Here is a 19,383-nt window from a genome sequence, read left to right on the forward strand (position 1 = left end):
CAGTTGAAGATATAATTTAAACTAACTGTTATTAAGCATTATTTTGAAAAGGTCTCACGTTTGATTGGTAGCCTATTCGAATACTTAAGCATTCGAAAAGAAAAACTTCGATCTTTTTATCAAATTACGAACATTTTTGATATTCAATGACTTAAATTGTTTCAACTTCACTAAGCTCAAGGCTGAAACTCTCTGTTTTCCTTTTTAGAGCCCTGAGGATGACTTAAATATAGTCGAAACGGCCGATGAAAAAATTGTTTTATTTTTGCCACCATCTATTGACCGAAAAACCCTCAAACCTAAATAGCCGTCTTTCACTGATTATCATCGCGGTCACTAATTAACCACATCATTTAATAAGTATGTTTGGATAGCGGGTTTTGGACCGAATTAAAAACTCCTTTTATTCTACAAACGTCTGCTATTTTTAGGGAATGAAAGGCGTTTTTCGTCCAATTCAAACATTTTTCCTAAGCAGAAATACCTATTTGTTTCCTAGTGAATAATCCGGAATAAGGAACAAGTGCAAACAAATCAAAGTAGTCATCAAACGTTTTAATTTGAAAATGGCGCTTTTCACAAAATCATTTTTAAACGCATATGTGTCTTAACGAAACTAAATCTTCGTTTGATGTGATCGTGAAGTAATCTCGTGTGTTTTAAAACAATTAAATTCAATATAATTTTCTAACATTCCTCAATGGTAAGCAAAGCCATTTAAATTGTACTAACCTTATACTTGTTTAAATTAGTTATGTTCACACACAGAAGGAGTTCGTTGAAAAGTCCAATTAACAAAGATAGCATCTCCTGCTTTGTCACATGTCCTTTTTGCCATTCTCGCTGACCGTTGTGTGATTTTCGTTGTTCTCATTGTTTATTACGTGCTCGGCTTCATTAACATCAATGTCCTTCTGCTTCTTCAGCAACGTGCCACCTGCATAGCCCGCAAAAGCGCACCCAATCGCTGCAAGACCTCCAATTTTAAACCCCGCAAGAAACCCTATCGGGCCTGCCAATAGTGTGCCCATAAACGCCCCTGTTGCTGGGTAAGCGACAGCATTTAATCTGTAACAAAAACATTTGTAGACTTGTTGGTTAATATCAATGGAGAACTTACTTATTAGCTTTGACGATATTCAAGAATCCTGATTGGACATTTTGCTCTGCAGCTGCTACATCAATCTCAATCTATATAAAAAAAATCAAGCAATGCAATGGAGGAAAGTATTAATTTGCTTACTTCATCCACTTGCTCCCCTTGGTCTCTGACTAACTGATGCAAGTCTCTGTGCATCTCCTTTAGGTCATTGGACGTCTGCTCTATTTCTTGTACCCTATTCAATCTGAAACGCTCAACTTCAGAACCCGCCTATTAACTGCTGTGAGTAATTAGTACCTTGCCTGCTCATTTTGCAGCTTGATTTCATCCAGGTCAGCTTGTATTTGGATGTGCGAAGCACCTTCAAATGGGTTGAATCGTTCATTGGGGGAAGGTTCTGGCGGTGATCCGGGTTGGTTTTTCGCTATAAGCTTATCGGCTGCTTTTTCCAGATCTAAAATTGCGTAAATGTACCATTTACTGCACAACAATGAGTGCTCGATTCGGTACCTTGATAGGTTTTGGTCAGCTTCAAAATGCTGCTCCGCAAGGGCATGGTTTTGGTGTCGAAAGGGTCCAAGTCATTATCTTCCACCTGCGTTCTCAAGGTATCAAGTTCGTAAAGCAAATCCCTCAGCTGCTTAATTGCCCTTTTCTTATCCTTGATTTCCTTAACTAGCTGCGTAGTGTTGTTGAGAGCTATCAGCTACAGAAAATTAATAATGTACGACACTGGTGTTGTCATGGACTTTTTTTTTTGGCGTTACGCAAGCAAGGTTATCTTACACCCTCAGATTCCGCCAGTGTAAGGTTTCTCTGTGTAGCTGGCTTTCTTTTCAGGTCAAACTTAAAATGGTAAAATCTAAGCTTGAATAATTTTGCTCCCTTAAGAGATACAGAAGAAAATATAATTATTTCTTAATTCAAAGAGATCCAAAAAATGTTTTATGTGAAACTTTCTTGATAATGATTGTTAAACAATAGGCCGTTTTCAGTCAGGCAAAAAAGTTATCGGACATCCGATCATTTGTTTAATGGAACATCTTGCATATTTTATGTAAAAATGTAGCATTTTGAACCATTTTTTCAATAATAGAACCCGCCATAGATCATATCGGTTTCATATGCCATTATGGAACTAAAGCCAATCTTCTAGCTGCAAAGACATACAAAATATATTTTAAGATATAAAAAAGGGGTAGAAGAAGCAGCTGGCACAAGAAAGTAAATTAAAACGCTATAGAAACTTTGAAACGAAGTATTTCATTGTTTCCCATTTTCTCCCAGTCCCTATTTGTTCCCATCTAACGGTTTCTAAAGTGAGTACTTAAACAGCGATTTACCAGTTTAATTGGAAACATAAAACAACTTATATAGACTCCAAAACGACATTGCTGGTGAACAAGTCGTACCATGTGAAGATTTGTGGAGTTCCAATGTCTTTCATTAACCCTTATGTCGATTAAGAATAAGGCACCATGTAATTCGACATTCATCTGATCAAATAATTTTCTCGTGAAAGTAATAATCCCCGTTTAATTACAGTAACATTAAAAGTTAAACCGAATTTGACCCTGCAAAAATTAATTCGAATCAGAGGATATACACTATATATTTGAGACTATTTTTCAAGCAAGACAATCATTGCACATATTGCCCTATTATAGTAATACTACAGGCAATAAATTCAGTTCGCAATTACCTTATGCACATAGACTTTGTGCTGTTCCAACATCCTTTGGTGATGGGGTATCACTTCTTCCGAGAACTTATTTAAAGGTATTTCCACGAATTTCAGTGGCTGTTTTATAATGCTGGGACTGGAAAGTGATGCCATTTTGTACTGTTTCATGGAAAATTGTTAATTTCTGCGGGCAATAGATGAAAATTTCATTAAAATGCGTTGTTTGTAAACAAAGACTGCGAATTTTGCAAGTGTCAAAGTCAAAACTGACGATAGGCCAAAGGGTATGGGGTTATATAAACATGGGAACTTGCTTACTGACGTCATTGGAGTGCGGATTGTGGTTGGAAAGATGCAAAGTTATGTTGAACTGATGTTCAAGACATTTACCACTCTTTTATATTTAAACAACTGATAGAAATTTAATAAAAATTTTACTTAAATTATAAAGAAAATGTTGCAAAAGTAGAATTACAAAGCTTCATGTTCCTTTCGCTTAGTCTTCCCTCGAAGAATGGCTTCTTTGAATACTCTGCAGTAAAATTCGATAGCTGCTGGCGAATCGTCGTTTCCTGGCACCGGATAGGTAATGAGATTCGGGTTACAATTAGAATCTACGATGCCAATCGTTGGGATGCCCATTTTGGCAGAATCTCTCACTGCAGTGTGCTGAGATAGAATCGTGGTCAGTGTGTTGAAAAATATGCACAAATCTGGCAAACGAGTCACTGCTCCAAACTGCTTTTCTGCATTGGTGAATATGCCTCCTCTCCAAAATCTTGTGTGGGCAAACTCTCCACATTCTTTCGCACATGTTTCAACGAGATGTGCGTTCTGGGGCTGTCTCATGAAAAACAACACTATTCCGTCCCGGTAAGCGATATGCGCTGTTATATTCAGGGCCTGTCGCAGATATTGCGCCGTCTTGTCCAGGTCGAACACGATGTGCCCCAATCTGGATCCATAGATGTAGGGCAACATTCTGCTCTCAAGCGATCCCTCTCGATGTCCGTAGTGGACTCGAGCATCGAAAAGATCTTTAACTGTAAATATATCACGGACACTGAAGTAATCAGGATGCTTTAAAACTTCGGTCTTTACTGATTCTTTGGGACCTACAAAAATGAATTTCAAGAAGCACACTTGTGGGTTATAAGAGAGTGGAGTACCTGGTTCATCTATGGCAGGCGCAATCTGGGGAGCTCCAGAAGACAACAGCCTGGTTCTGGTGGAGCATTTTTCGGCGAAATTTAAAACATTTCTAATTTTCAACATTTTTGATGGCAGCAAAGTGGGGTTAGACTCATAGATAGTAGCAGTCTCTAGACACAAGTACTTGTCTCTGGTAGCATAGATGAAGACAAGTAGGGTTAGGTTGAGAATGAATGCTCCTTCCATAGGATTTTCGCAAATTGCATGGCTGTCAGTCGGACAAATCAAAACAAATACGTGTCCTTCAATTTCAAAACAGTACCGGCGCCCCAATAATGCGCCCCTCTTTAACCCTTATAGGATCGGTAATCTTCTTTTTGTTCATCGGTCAATCGTTGTGGAGCATCTATTCGATATGGCAATCGCCCAAGTGCAATCCTTCAATTCACCATAAATGTTTTCATTCGATTTTGAACGATAACCCCAAGTTGGATCTGGCAGTCTACCTGAGTGATGGCTCTGTTCCCCGCTTTTTAGTGCTCAATATCAAAGAGTTCGACTACAGGAATGCATGGGACAGGCACGGAACGATGGGTCAGTCAGTTATTAGATTTTTTCATCTGGTTCATGAATTCCAGGTCTGTGAATTTTACTGTGCCGAAATCAGTGCGTCGCAATGGGTCGCTCTATATAGACACCCTGATTAGTGCCACCGGCCGCTCAAGTGACCAGGATCTGAAAGTCGTAGTTTCAGGTTGGTTACAGGGTTTATTCACACTGTTGTTTTAGTTGGAGGGATTTTTAGGACTGTTATCACAGCATGCGGTACCTCAAAGCTCCACATTCAATTTGTTAAAAGAGGAGGAAGCTGGGAAAGCCTCAAAACCGGTGCCACATTTAAAATCCAGATACGCAGTGTACATGTGTACCGAGGAGCTTCATTTGCCTCACAAGTAAGCATCTTCTTTACTGCACTATTTTATTAACCACTTAGCACTTGCTATGTTTTAACTACTGAACATCTCCTGAAAGTACTCAACTTTGATTTTGTACAGAATTGTTCATTTTACTATCCAAATAGAATTGGGGCCAATTTTGAATCACCATCTATACCATTGCTAAAACAGTTTATTTTATAAAAATACAACAATACTCAAACAAATTATTCATGGCCTATACATAACAGGTAAATACAAATCGACCGAACCGTTACTGATGTAAATGATCATTCAAAAGACTGGCTGATACAATTTTATTTGCCCGCCTAAACAGCCCGTGGCTAATTGGTGGTGTATTGGACTAAATTTACATGAGAGTACCACGTCTTTGTGGCAATTCTTCATTAGCACTATTGTCTTTAGTTGTTTGGGCGTCTCGGGAACACACGAGGACAGTTCTTGGCAGTTATCACTGAAACCCAGCAGTCGGATGCCTCTGTCGTATGGTGAGCTGATTATTCGCCCGTCCGACGAAAAGGAGAGTACTTTGATAAATCCTTCGCCGACATTTTTCTCTTGGACATAATGCGTCATTCTACTCAAGTTTTTGATTAGCCTGTTCTTCTCGTTGGGGTTTGCATTGAAGTACGCTTGACTAGGTGGCGACATTCTGATAACGCCGCTGTTCGTCATGGTCACTTCGTCTTGTCCAGGGCCCCAGTCGAAGTAGCTGCCAGGTTGGTAATCAATCAGTGGCACACTTCCTGTCCAGATGTCGGTAATTCGTTGATTCAGATTAACATCTTCTTCGATATTTTCAGTGGAAGTCGATTCTCCATCTGGAACCAACTCAAACGCTTCCTCGTATTCTTTTATACATCTTTCTTGAATGTCGTGCACAGTAGTCCACTCTCCGGTCCCGTCTCTGTTCATATTTCGAGACAAAGCTGACCATCCATGGGGATGAATTTGCAATGAGGAAATAACTTCGGCGTCATTAGGAAAATCGTCTATAAATTCTATTCGGTTCCTCGTCCGAGATGGGCTGAATAAATAATTGTACTTATTTGTTGAAGGAAAGTGCTGTCCGCTTTCTTGAACCATTCTATACAAGGCAGGTTGGAAGCTGGCAAAGTCGCTGAAGAGAGTCAGCAAATTAAGGTTGTGTATAATGATGAGAAACCCTGATGTGGTCGATATGAGCATTTTCGTACCGTCAGGTGTTAGTTTCATTCGCACAAGTCCAGTCATTTGAAATACTCGATCATAAAGCACACTGTTCTCTGTGGGACTGTTCAGATTCCATGCATAAATTGCTCCATCAAAAGCTGAACTCACCATAACATGTTCCTGTTCAGACCACTCAATGTTCTTCACCCAACTAGCGTGACCATGCAATGTTTTCGTGGACGAGTTCAAATTTCTAATGTCCCACAACTTAATCAGTGCATCATCTGAGCCCGAGGCAAATGTGTTACCGTCCAAAAACTTAATGCAGTTAACACAATTGCTATGAGCATTTTCAATAGTCTGTATGTGCCTGTGAGTACCAGCGTCGAACAGTAGGATCTTCTTGTCTTCACATGCTGCTGCCAGCAGCCTTCCATTCAAACTATACTCCAAATTAAAAATCCCTCCTAGGGCTTCTTCATGAATTAGACTGGGGTGGCAAGAATCGTCTTGAACTATGTCGAAGTTGGTGTAAACTGTGCTTGCAAAGTTATCAGTGAATCCAAGTGCTTTTTTCATTCCAAGAAGCCTTTCAGTCAGGAGTCGGTACACAGATACGGTGTGCGTTAACTTTACTGTTTCGCGGTGATACGGTCGACATTTCGGAGATTTCGCACTGTTCGTTTCGGTCATTTTATCACTTGCAGTTGATACTTTGATTTTTTTCGATACTCTGTTTTGTGTTTACTTAAGTATGTCATTAAAATGTCACTTATCAATGTCAGCTAAGTTCGGACAGGTTATGGTATGCTTTATTAGTGTATGTTTGACAGCGAGGTGGCAACAGCGAATAAGGGCCATGATTTAACGAAAGAAAGGAATCTTTGTACAATTCTTCCGTGGAAGTCTTTAAAAAATAATTTGAATGCATCTGAAACATGGTATTTTTTCAGCGAAATTCCCCATGAAATCGATGCAACTCGCTTATTGCGGTTGAAACCAAATGGACAATTCCTGCCCATCGCAAGGGAGGATTCATTAAGCCAGCGGATAAAAGATTTAACGGAAATCACCAAATCCAGTACTTCGATGTCTTTCCAGTATATTTATTCGCCGGTTTCCCTTGGAAAGATTCGCTTCAATTTACAGATGGAAGGCACCCTAAGAGCATTTGTTGGCCTGGGATTTACTGAGAAAGACATTGATGAGGTCAAGAGCGTGTTTAGTGATACGAATTTGTATTTACTCTGCGCCACACTGGCTATTGGAAGCATTCATGTACGTTTTTTTTTGTTATTTTATACTTAATTTAGAATTAATAATTTTTAGTCATTGCTGGATTTCCTATCTTTTAAAAACGACGTCAGCTTCTGGAGGTCGCAGAGCTCCATGGCCGGCCTTTCCACTAGGACCGTGCTATGGCGAGCCTTTTCACATACAATCGTGTTTTTGTTCTTGTTGGACGAGGGTACATCTCTTCTAGTGTTGGTGCCTGCTGGCATTGCCACTATAATTGAGGCAAGACATCTGCAATCGCTAATCCTAAAGTATTCATATATTTAGCTGGATTTTAGATGTGGAAAGTCTCTAAAGCATGGAAAACCAAAATAAGCATTTCCCTAAAAGGAATAACATTCAATCGCGATAAAACCGAATCTGCTGCTGAGGCGGAAACCAGAGAATACGACGAAGAATGCATGAAATTTCTCAGTTACTTGCTGACCCCTCTTTGCTTGGCAGCTGCGATTTATTCCCTCTTGTATCTGCCGCACAAAAGGTTTTTTTACATTGTACACATAGTTTTCAGCTCTTAACTTGCCTCATTTTCAGCTGGTACTCGTGGACAATAAACAGCTTAGCCAATGGCGTGTACGCGTTCGGATTTCTGTTCATGTTTCCGCAGCTGTTCATCAATTACAGACTAAAGTCTGTAGCAGCCCTTCCTTGGCGGGTGTTCACGTATCGGGCATTCAACACTTTTATAGACGATATTTTTGCCTTTATCATAACGATGCCCACCGCCCATCGGGTGGCTTGCCTAAGGGACGATGTGGTGTTTTTGGTTTATCTATACCAAAGATGGTAATGCGGATTTGCTGGGTTTAGCTCAAATTTAAAGATTTGATTGGTTTGCAGGTTGTATCCAGTCGATGCGTCTAGGCAAGAGGGCATTGGTGGGGAAATTACGGCCGATTCCAAGTCGGAAGCCATCAGAGACAAAGATACTAAGAAAGACAAATAATGAAAAAAGTTGTGAATGTTTCAAGTTCATGGCCCAATCATTCCAACTATTATTAATTGTGTTTAGTAAGTATGAGTAATTTATTTTTAACGCCTCAAAACAACATCAGCAACAATTATTATGACTTTTTATTTTTTCTTCTGTACGACAAAGTGCATTTCCCAAGGCGATATGAGTTGAGGGTCCTTATACATATTATACATTGGATATGGATTAGGAGAATATCTGCTTGACGTGGCCGCAAGTATATTTTCAACTTACCTATAAGAGCACCAACATTTCAAATCCTGTTCTAAACAGCGGAGATATTCAGTTCAAGCAATTTAGCATTTGGATACAGTCGTGTAGAATAATTACGAAAATCAAATCGGTTTCCATGCTTTTGATATGCTTCGGAAGTTTCATTTTAAAATTGCAAACACTTAGACCAGACTGGTTTCTGATGCATTTGCAGCGTCAATAATCATGGTAGCAGATGGCGGGATGGTGGAAGTGATAGTCGGATATGGAGTTCCTCCGAAAATGAACGGACGGGGCAATATGGGAATGTTCGTTTCCTGTAAAACACTCATATTAGAACAATATTTGTCAAAAGACTGTGTTGAAATTTGCCTCCGATTCATACTGGGTGCAACTATCTTTTTTGAAATTGAAACAACTTTCTATTGACCACGCTAGGAACGATCCGGCAGTTAATCCAAACATGTACATGAGTGTCATCATGTTTCCTAAAAAAGAATTGTTCCAGAATATTATGGGAACTCCCTTGTGTGGAACGGTTAACATTACGCAAGTCTAATTTACTTTACTACAAAAATTTGGAGTTGAGCTTACCAGTAAGTTCTCTATGACGATCATCAACTTTACTTGGAGCCTGTATCATCGGTAAGCTTCCCAGTATTCCGTTGGTCAGTCCCAATATGATTGAGTACAAGAAAGCTGTGATTTCCGCCGTAAAATTGAAAGATTTTCGTGGCACTAGACACATGAGTACAAGGGGTATCAGAAATAACCGCATTACGGAATATTTCACCAAGCGTTTACCAGTCCAAAACCTGGAAATTTGTTGAGTTTAGGGTGGAAGGCTTTTACCCACAGAACGCCGATACCTGGCACTACTGCTGGCAAGCGTTTTTCCTAATAAATCCGAAATATTAAACAAGGAGATCATTATGATGGGCATCCAGGACTTTAAAGTGCAGCTTTCTATTTCAGAGACCACTCCCGGGTAGATAGAAAGAGTTCCAAAGTACACTAAACATATTGCGAACATGTAGGGATATGTGGATTTGGTCACCTCCCAGCGAGCTTGCAATCCCCCTAAAAGTCAAGTGTTTAGTCCGAATTCCCGCTTGTTTACCCTGCTTTTACTGCACTTCTAATCGAACTGAATCCAACTCGATTGGTGCTTATGCTGTGCCGGCCTCTAACAACCACGTCTTCCACTTTGTATGTGGGCACTGGGGCTGATGGTTCGTAGGCCGGATTAGCAAAACTCAATTGGCTGCTGGTCGGCGGAGGGCTGGTTTGGATCTTCAAAATACCGTACTGAGAGTCGTTGGTCTCAATCTAAAACACTTCTACCTTCCAACGCAACGCTCCCCTGCAGCTTATTTAAATAGCCGTACCAATCCTGCGTCCTCTGTGGGTTCTAAAGTGATGCGCGTTTTGGCTCTTTCACACAGCGCCATGTAGAACTGAATAAAGTCCGATCGTCTAATCAAGTGGTACATTGCGAAGCATGTTAGCACCGTTGAAACTGAGACGACGAAGAAATAGACCGTGCTACCACGCAGCTCGTTGATGATGAATTTGGTGATCAGACGGACTAATGATGTGAAGACTCCAGATGCACCTGGAAAAGGCACATGCTTTCAGCGCGGCGCTAGAGGATGTTTTTGCGCCGTACTTTCGCCTACCATGACTGCTTGTGTGTACTGTGGTGGCAGCATGCTGGTGTATCCATAAAAACTGGACTGCTGAACTATGAAAAAATATCCTTTACTAGTAGGGGAAGGGTTTGATGGAGTACCTACTTGTGCAGCCAACAGCCACTACAGCAACAGCCGCTAGATTAACCGTGTAGGAGGTGACAGTGCCCCAAGCTTCCCACCAGATCTCGCACACCACCACAAAGACCAAAGTTAAAAACGACATAATGTATCCTGAAAAGTAGTTAATTATTAAGCGGCCTGAACTGTAGACAGACCACTGCTCACCGAAGTTGATCCTGGCATTCAAAGAGAACGTTTCCACCAGCAAAGTATTGGCCAGCACTGTTAGAAATGCCACCACTATGTAGATCAGGGACATATCAAAGACCACAGGGCTCGAAGGGTATCTTGCCTTGAAGTAATCCATGGCCATAATGAAGCTGAAAATTGTCAAGGTGTCTGTGAAGGTTTAAGGGTAGTGAAGAGTTCGGCATAGACACCTGTTATAGGGCAACAGAAAACCAATTCCTCCAAAAACAAACGCAACATATATGATGTTATATGCATCTAAGGGGGGCGAAATGTTGCCAAAGGCGGCCCTGGAGCTGGAGAAGCCATCGCTTTGCCTCTTCCTCTCTCGACCCACTAGCTTGGAGTATCCATGAGCATCCTGAGTCACTTCTTCGACCATTATTCTTAATTTCTTTCGTTATTTCCAATTTAACTAACTACATTGTGAACGCCGACTATTCGAGCAATACGTCCCTAAAACATATCTAGGATTATTCACTATTGACAAAGAAAAATCCGACTTGAGCTTACATGGCTCTTCATTGGGGTAAAATAATACACAATTGAAGAGCTGATTTTTCGCTTCAACCCTTGTGACGTCGGTTAAATCCCGGGATATTGATTTTCCAGTTGCGCAAATGCCAGCAAATGAATATTTTCACTGCCTACTGAAAAATATTAACGGATTTTCGTGGTGCTTGTCGGAACTGTTTATTTAAGTAGGGAACGGTTGAAAAACATTTATTGGCTTATTTGCTGACCTCGTCAGTAAACCTTTTCTATCCTTCGACTGGGTAACTCGGTTATTCGAGTTGTGCGGTTTTATAATCTCCACAAAATGGCGAAGGACCATTTAATTCAAAATGCTGAAGGAAAGTTGAAAGGCTGAAACTTTAAAAATTTCTCTTATCAATACGAGTTAGGAAACTTAGCTTCGAAAGTTTGTTTCACAAAAATACTTTACGATCCCAAATATAAATTTTGAAGCTGCGTGCCATTCACCGATGCCAAAGCTGCCAAGATCTTCGGATGTAGGCATCACAGAACATCCGCCTGGGGGATGTTCTGTGTCAAAAATGTCGGTCTGCCGCTAGAGGCCAGTGTTTCGCGACTGTCGCAAATCCAGTCAAACGTCAAAGTTTCATGAAATATTCGGTTTTTTCTCCGAAAAAAAACACGACCAGCTGCCCAAAAGAGCCAAACAGTGCATTCTACAGTACAAATTTAGCATATCAAAGTTTCGATTGCATTGCTGTGAGTGCGGTGGATACCTAAACGACGTGAAAAGATTGCTATGTTTGCGGACATGTTCACATGCTCGGCCGTTTTTTTTTCGTTTTTTTACCAAAATAAACCAAGGCGACCACACTAAAATGTAGTAGAACCATTCGAGACCTCCGCATTAATTCTAATAATAAGCCAAATTGCCCAAATATATTCGTTGAACTGTTAAAATGGGGGCCAAGTTTAGCAGCACCAGTGATGGCTCTCAGAGCCCTAGGACAAGAGCTTTTTCAACCAGTAGCAGTACAGACGTTGTTGCTACTCCCGGCTTCAGATTGATGAGGTCATTGGGAATGGAGAATGACCGACAAAGAGCCAGGTAAGGCCTAGTCAAAGCAATCAAATCTAGCAACTATGATATTTAGAACATTAAGAACAACATAAAGCTATACTATAGTGATTCGTTTCAATGTTTAATTAAACTCTTTGGTTTTGGATGTTTACGTTTCTGCACGCAGTTTATACAAAGGATGAACCTCCAAAGAGCGCAAATCAAATAAACTTTGTGGAGCTTAAATTTGATTCAAGGCTGAAGATCTGTTTATGTTAGGTCATTGTTTTCAGCCCCAGCCTGTTTTACAGATGCCGCAGATGCGAAATACTGATTATTTATACAAGAGGAATTATTTTCTTATTGAATCTCTCTGTGGAACATATAAAATGCTACCAAATTCATCAGCATTGATAAATGAAGACAAGGAAGGACTTATTGGTAGAGATGAGCTAAAGCGTGATTTAACCACTGTTATAACTGTGAATGCGATTTTTTTTAAACAGTGAAATTAACCTGTGAATGTGATTTCACTTGTGGTTGCCGATTTCGTGATATCGCAGCCTCATAAGGCACTTTTGTAATTCTAAGTACTCTAAAAGTTCTAAAAATATTGTGGAAAAAATTAAAATAGGAAAACTATTAACTAAATAAAACTATTGCTTTACACAGAACGAATTTTTGAGCAAAATAATTTTTTTTGAAACTTGATCATCATAATTAGTGGCATTTTAGTTTAAAAACTCGCTCTTTAATATCACGTTTGGGTCAATCACGTTTTAGATCACAGTTTATTTTTACATTCGTCACAGATTGTGATTGCGATTTATTAATCGCAGATAGTGATTTGTTGGTCAACTCTACTTATTGGCACTACTTATTTATACCATGAGCTACGTGGAATGTAGCCAGAATTGATTATGTTACATGATACTGTTTATGCCGACAGAAATTGGGTCAATTTTAGATTTTAATACCTTGTTAACATTATATTTCATTTTTCATTATTCACAAACGCACACTTTCAGATCATTATCAAGTGTGCCAGACCTGCATGGAGGGTCAGGGAATGAGGCTCATCGGGCTCAGAACGGGGGCCCAAACTTAGCAACGGAAGGGCCAGTGGTTGATAGCCCAGACGCTGATACTGACAGCAGTGCAGCAGAAGACGGAGCTCACGGCGCGCTGATTGGAAGCTCAGCCGCAGCCGCCCTTACTAGAGTGTATGCCGCCCATTCTTTGCCTGGTCACATATGGAGTTTAAATGGTAAGCGAACCCTTCTAGGGAGAGCAGTTAATTAGAAGATTGCAGTAGAATGTTAGTGACTTCTTTGGCGCGGCCTTTTCGAGGAAATGCTATTGTGGGATCAATAATAACGCTGATAATGGAGGTTTCAGGGACAATGTCGAATGATGTTGGCAAGGAAACCAACAATATACTTAGCCCTTTTTCCTGCTTTTGGAATAGTTAGTTATACCAGGTGATTTCAATAGGATCAGAGCATTTGTTTGGTTTTCGGTCCCTTGATAAAAACGTCGATTCTGTATTTCAATCGGCTCAAGTGTTTACGCGAAGTACTTAAAAAGCTTACATACTTTGCTTATCAATTGGGAATTACCTAATTATTACGGTCATTAAGTAATTTGCGGTCCATCCAACTTCCTTCCAAATGAAAGTCAGTTTCCGTTAAGGCACCCAATCCACCTTTAAAAAAATAGTCCATTTATCTGCGTTTTTTAGATTAATCCAAAGTAGGTAAATCAAAAAGAGTGGACTCATTCACCATTTTGTGTAGAAAATTACTTGGACGCTTAAGCTAACTTTGGCCTTAACAACTAATCATAAGAAGTAAAAGAATGACTTAAAGGAATCAAAATTTGGCCGATTGTTCTTGGCAAAGTTTCATTGCAACGTTTCATTTCGTATAGACCCCTTAAGTCCGAGGATGAAAATAGATTGTTATGCACCTGCCCGAGAGATAAAGATACAATTTTATTTTCGCATCAGTTGTTTTGTTGTCTGCTTGCGAACCACCAGGTTTTTGATCCGGATCGTGGGAAATGAACGCGGTTAAACTGTTTTCAGCCGAATAGTATAAATAGGTGCCATCCTTCGCAGAATCAGTGAACTCCTTGAGTTGCTAATTATTCCAACGCACTTGCACCTAGGATTCGAATAGTGCAAGTGTGATTAACTGAACCAGCTTTTTGCACGTAAACTGGTTTGCTACGTTATTGTATTAAAGTGTTGCGTAAGGTGATCAGTTTTTTTTCCTGGTCGCGCGTATTGTTTCGATAATCTTGACTGTTTTGAATCCCAGTCGTTTCTGTGTATAGCAAAGATGGGGCAGAGTATTTCCACTCATCAGCATACGGAGCATCAAGCTGAGACTAGTGATAAAACCAGTATCCTTGCAAGTGAACTGTGGGGTCACAGTTTTGTTATTAGTGAAAAAGGTAAGGTCGAGCCCGACGTTGTGAAACAGTGCAAATTGCGACAATTTTAATCGGTTTAATGATTCTCGGAACAGGGAAGGTTATTTGTGATCTAAAAATGTAAAATTCCACAACTGATAACAATGAGAATAATTGAAAGTCAAAGTGCGAACACAATGAACGTCGTAGATTGCACGGTATAACAAAGGAATTCATCAAGCTTCAAGTTCTAATAAATGAACTGCATTAGCACTTTCGTACTAACCAAAGTTTGGGCAAAATTAGCACGGATTTAGATTGTTTAAAATTGACAAATTCTGGCGATTTTTGGGAGTTACCTCGTAAACAACAAGGCGCTCGCGTCAATAGCCGGCCGCAGCGTCGAATTTCGACGCCGTCCCGGGCGTCGAGTTGTAAAGCTTAGTGTTAGTCCCGAACATTGTTGAATGCAATATTTTTTGCTCATTCCATTCATAACACATTGTTATTTAATGCAGGAGCAACCCAAAAACCCTTCAGCAGCTCGAATTTCTCATTTATGTGCTTTTTAGTGCGGTGGAACAATTTACAAATGGGTGTCACTATCGGTTCCTGTTTGCCCGAAGAAGATCCTGATTCAGGCGCTCGTTTTCATCGAGTTGTTTATGGTAGTAATTCATAATTTTTGAGAATTACTAGGGGTGCCGATGACCTTTAACGCGACGCAATTTCAACATTTTCTATTTTTTTTAATTGAACTTTATTTTCGATCTATTTAACAAATATATTGATTCTGTTACATGTCGTTTGACATTGGAAATGAGCCCATAAATAAACGATCTACCGGTCAATCGAAATGCGCCATTAGAAAACTTGTTGAATGTTCAGTTTTTATCGGTTCGTTTGTATTCAATGGTCAAACGAATTGTTTCGACTCAAATTTGAATGCCGACAATAAATACCTACAAATGCATTTGATTTCAGGTATAAAATGCCCCGTTTGCAGCAAATTTGTGGTTCCCGACGACATCGAGTGCCACCTCGTCATGTGCCTCACAAAACCCCGCCTTTCCTACAACGGTACGAGGTATTTCAGTAACTTATATTTTCTTAACTTGCCTTGTGTTTTTGCCCTGTAGAAGACATCCTGACCGATGATAGAGGCGAATGTGTAATTTGCCTTGAGGAACTCAGTCAAGGGGATGTTATCGCTAGACTGCCCTGTCTGTGTATATATCATAAAACGTAAGTTCATTTAAACGGGAAAAGGAATTTCTGAGTAATTTTGCTTTTTTTTCAGGTGTATAGATAAATGGTTTGAAGTGAACAGATCTTGCCCGGAGCATCCAGGCGATTAGCAAGGAAATGCGTGCGTTTGAGAGACTAATTCTTGTAAAAACCGTGTAAATACCGTGTACATTAGCTAATATTAATTGAAAAGTTTAACCGCAAAGGAACCAGAAGGCGAAAACGTGTACACTTTAAGTACCAGAAGGTCGTCTATTTTATCGTCTGATTAAAAGTGAAAGTGACAAACTTGGACAAAATGTGGTTGAAAATAGCTGCATTCAATTGTGATACGCTCATTTCTTATCATTAAGCATCGAACTGTTAGTCCGATCGTTTCCTTAAGCGAGGATGTCGAGGTTTCTTCTATCTGTTGCGCGCCCGTCGGTTGAACTATCGTGAATCGTATTTGGAGCGTTGAATTATCAGACAAAAATAATACAGATTATTTGTTATTCCTGACTTAGTAGCATATTTTTGATACTACAATAACCACATCTCATACTGTATTCAACTATTATGTGTGTGATGTAAAGAGAATTCAAGGTTTCACTAGCAAGTTGAGTAGTATACATATAATGAATTATCCTTCTCTGGTAGCACTCTCACAAACACAATTAGCAAATGAATGCCTTGAAACACTCTTTCCAACGGTTTGCAAACATGTTTCCATCCAAGCTATTGATCGGTGCTATTATTTTGCGGTTTTTGAGAAAGGCCATAATCTGCTGATTTAGCTACGTTTTAGTGACTGTTTTCTTATTCTCGAAGAGGATTTAAATTGTCCCACTTTTGTACAATGATCGTTAAGTTCACGTTTTTTTCTGAGTTGCCTACTCCGATGGTGGTGCCATATTTTATATTATACTGTTATACTACCCCTTAAAATGTATGATAATAGTCACTAGGTTAATGAATAAAGTGATACGTTTACAACACGAGGTTTTTTCCTAAAAATGCCCTCTTAAAATGGAATGCATTTACGAGATTTGAGGTATTGATTGATCCTTCGCTATTTTGCGCAGAAATTGGGGAGTGAGAAATTTTATCTCTGAAACTAAACCGATTAAATTCTGGCATTCACCAAACTGTGTGCAAATGTCGATTCCAATTGTAAACTTGTTACGAAAGTTCTATAATGATGCACATTTATTTGGGTAAAAAGGTGAATTTATCAATAGAAGTCATTTGATGCCGATTTTTTGAACGCAGATCATAGTTCTAAAATTTTACTTTGGGCCATGGATTTTGGGCAAGATTCATGTTTTTGGGCGGCAAGTTTTCATAATTTGACTAGACAGCCCTTGTTAATGTGCAATGGCAAAATTCGCCATCGAGTAATTAATATTCAATCGATACAGGGCGAGATTCTGGTAAACAAAGGTCGACTTAGGTAACGTACTGTCTTAGATTGAGAAGTAACAGAACCCGCTGGTAATTATTCATGAGGGCATTGAGACCGCATTGTGCACTTAGATTAATGAATAAGCCGCCAATTTTTCCCAAATCCCGATTACTTGAGAGCTTCACGTCGGTTCGGCCGTTCGCATTCGATGGCCCTTTGAAGCTTAGTTTATTATTAATGGCCTGGAAAATTTACTTAATTACCTGGCCAAGTTTCGATTCACGTTTTACATTATTAATTGCTGCACGGTTTTTTCAATCGGAAATGTTTTTCAGTTTCACCGACACAAGTGCAAAATGTCGATCACATCAGAGTTGAATTTATTGATATAATTATATATTTTTCTCAGATCTGCATTGAAGATATGCTAATGGACGTGCCGAGCAAAAGTTGGGGAAATCATGAAGTTTGAAAGAATGAAGATGCTGGCAAGAAGATATTTTATTGAGGCGATAAAGGAATTACATAAAGCAGTCGGCGCGGAACTTATGGAAAGGCCAAAATGGAAAGAAAGTGGCAAGAAAGCCGTAAGAAGTTTTCCTTGTAAAGTTTTATGACTGGCATAAATCTGATGAGCTTTATTAGCATACGTTTATAAAATTGCGAAAGGGTAGCGCCGTTTCATCAGTCAGTTCCGCACTAGATTAACTAATTTTTATCAGTTCTRATGCTAAAGTGGACATTAGTGCTTTTCCTCAATACTCTCGAGATTCGKGTGACTAAAAAAAGGCGTCATTTTTGGGCCGGTTTTGAAATTTTGATTTTTTGTGTGAAGAGTCACTTTATAAATGTGCTCTTCAGCGCGCCAGCTCAATAGGGTGTTTTCACTTTTTTTTCAATGTTGATATATAGAAAGTAGTTATGACAAACATTACGCTGATATAATTTWTYTGCAAAAAAARTCTYCMTAATAATTTTAAAGCGAATTTAAATTCAAATCAGATATTTTCCGCCAAAACCGCCGAATCCGTATCGTCKGTTGCAWATCCCGATTGTGACGTRGCAAGTCATATCGACAAAGTGTCTCGTGTTTATTTTGTTGTTTTCACAGCTTTGTTTTATTATTTAAGCCATTGTGATTATMATTATTTTATTGATTATTATTRTTATCTTGCATAATGRAAAATAGTGACATTTATGGATWACAAAATAAGTGGTGTTTTGTGCCAGGATGCAAGAATACCTCAATAAGTGCTCCAAACAAACTCTTTTTAACCGTTCCCAATGATTATGCACGTGAAGTTTTATGGTTCAAAGCAGCTAGACGTGATGTTCCTAAATCAAAATCAATGTTTTTTGTTGCGAGGATCATTTTAATGAAAGTATGAACAAAAAGCTAATGATGAGGCAGACAGAATATGCCTTCGATCGTACTCTTTGTTCTAGGCAAATTGTACCTTGTACAGTGCACAAAGAACCCTCGCGATTCAATTCCACATATCCGATATCACCATATTGTTCTCGTGATGCCCAAAATACAAATTTAAGAGTTCATTTTATTTTTAAAGCAGTCATGTGTATAGGTTAGGTTACAGTTGACACCCATAAACTCGGCTGAATTAAAGCGTTCGTCGTTTTTTTAAAATTCGGTAACCATAAAAATATGTACCCATGGTAAATTGTCTGTTGACGCTTTAAGGAATCCTGCTGAAGCCATTTTTTAGTTTAGCACAAACTATAAATTATTTAAAGCCACAAAATAATTAACTAAACACTACGCACAGAACGTAAACAATCCGCCATTTATATGACCAGAGACGTCACAACCAAGGATTGCGTTTTAGAGATTCATGAATAATTTGAATTTTAGCTGACTTGGTATTAAATATTTAACAAAGTAGCAATATATAGATAGTATAAACTTATTTAATCTTTCATATATATATATACATATACAGTAAAGTCCGCTTATAAGGAACCCGATTATAGTAAACTTTCGGTTAAAACGAACTTTTTTCCTTTAATGAAACGTCATCCATAAAGACCAACGTATTTTTTTACTGGTTATAACGAACTTCCGGATATAACGATCACTTTTTAGTTTAGTTGTATATTCACTTTCCGTTTATAACGAACTTCCACGCTCGGCAACACCAATCGTGCGGAGTTGTTTATATTAGTGAGAGCGAGAGACAGGTAGTGACTTGTTGTTTTTTTGCCGCGTTATGTATGTAAATCGTTTTAGAATGGAAAAACAAAAACGTAAAG

The 19,383-nt window shown here is 39.2% G+C and overlaps 6 protein-coding genes across 6 annotated transcripts; 2 read left to right on the forward strand and 4 right to left on the reverse strand.

Annotated features, from left to right (window-relative positions):
* Positions 1–540: 540 nt before the first annotated feature.
* On the reverse strand, positions 541–3,076 carry LOC109535890 (syntaxin-17). Its single transcript, XM_019901912.2, has 6 exons — positions 2,805–3,076; positions 1,613–1,808; positions 1,400–1,556; positions 1,244–1,346; positions 1,121–1,191; positions 541–1,068 (listed from the first exon to the last, which is right to left on the reverse strand). The coding sequence occupies exons 1-6, from the start codon at positions 2,952–2,954 to the stop codon at positions 819–821; spliced, it is 927 nt and encodes a 308-aa protein (XP_019757471.1). The 5' UTR covers positions 2,955–3,076; the 3' UTR covers positions 541–818.
* A 127-nt stretch (positions 3,077–3,203) lies between these two features.
* On the reverse strand, positions 3,204–4,184 carry LOC109535891 (28S ribosomal protein S2, mitochondrial). The gene is made up of 2 exons (XM_019901913.2): positions 3,956–4,184; positions 3,204–3,901 (listed from the first exon to the last, which is right to left on the reverse strand). Exons 1-2 carry the CDS (start codon positions 4,182–4,184, stop codon positions 3,258–3,260), a joined length of 873 nt encoding a protein of 290 aa, XP_019757472.2. The 3' UTR covers positions 3,204–3,257.
* Positions 4,185–4,210: 26 nt separating this feature from the next.
* LOC109535888 (cleft lip and palate transmembrane protein 1-like protein) lies at positions 4,211–8,406 on the forward strand. The gene is made up of 8 exons (XM_019901910.2): positions 4,211–4,518; positions 4,577–4,692; positions 4,744–4,891; positions 7,000–7,324; positions 7,376–7,564; positions 7,621–7,823; positions 7,877–8,128; positions 8,183–8,406. The coding sequence occupies exons 1-8, from the start codon at positions 4,274–4,276 to the stop codon at positions 8,286–8,288; spliced, it is 1,584 nt and encodes a 527-aa protein (XP_019757469.1). The 5' UTR covers positions 4,211–4,273; the 3' UTR covers positions 8,289–8,406.
* On the reverse strand, positions 4,904–6,845 carry LOC109535889 (DDB1- and CUL4-associated factor 10). The gene has a single exon (XM_019901911.2). It carries the CDS (start codon positions 6,737–6,739, stop codon positions 5,168–5,170), a length of 1,572 nt encoding a protein of 523 aa, XP_019757470.1. The 5' UTR covers positions 6,740–6,845; the 3' UTR covers positions 4,904–5,167.
* LOC109535887 (equilibrative nucleoside transporter 4) lies at positions 8,355–11,496 on the reverse strand. Its single transcript, XM_019901908.2, has 11 exons — positions 11,045–11,496; positions 10,723–10,987; positions 10,508–10,662; positions 10,325–10,453; positions 10,198–10,272; positions 9,917–10,143; positions 9,665–9,857; positions 9,398–9,608; positions 9,123–9,343; positions 8,901–9,016; positions 8,355–8,845 (listed from the first exon to the last, which is right to left on the reverse strand). The coding sequence occupies exons 2-11, from the start codon at positions 10,911–10,913 to the stop codon at positions 8,711–8,713; spliced, it is 1,653 nt and encodes a 550-aa protein (XP_019757467.2). The 5' UTR covers positions 10,914–10,987; positions 11,045–11,496; the 3' UTR covers positions 8,355–8,710.
* Positions 11,497–11,602: 106 nt separating this feature from the next.
* Positions 11,603–16,708, forward strand: LOC109535892 (E3 ubiquitin-protein ligase ZNRF1). The gene is made up of 5 exons (XM_019901915.2): positions 11,603–12,116; positions 13,097–13,335; positions 15,468–15,563; positions 15,623–15,728; positions 15,784–16,708. The coding sequence occupies exons 1-5, from the start codon at positions 11,968–11,970 to the stop codon at positions 15,839–15,841; spliced, it is 648 nt and encodes a 215-aa protein (XP_019757474.2). The 5' UTR covers positions 11,603–11,967; the 3' UTR covers positions 15,842–16,708.
* Positions 16,709–19,383: the final 2,675 nt, after the last annotated feature.

This window comes from Dendroctonus ponderosae, unplaced genomic scaffold, assembly GCF_020466585.1.
Source record: "Dendroctonus ponderosae isolate FM_Combo_2020 unplaced genomic scaffold, Dpon_F_20191213v2 Dpon_F_20191213_9, whole genome shotgun sequence".
NCBI lineage: Eukaryota > Metazoa > Arthropoda > Insecta > Coleoptera > Curculionidae > Dendroctonus > Dendroctonus ponderosae.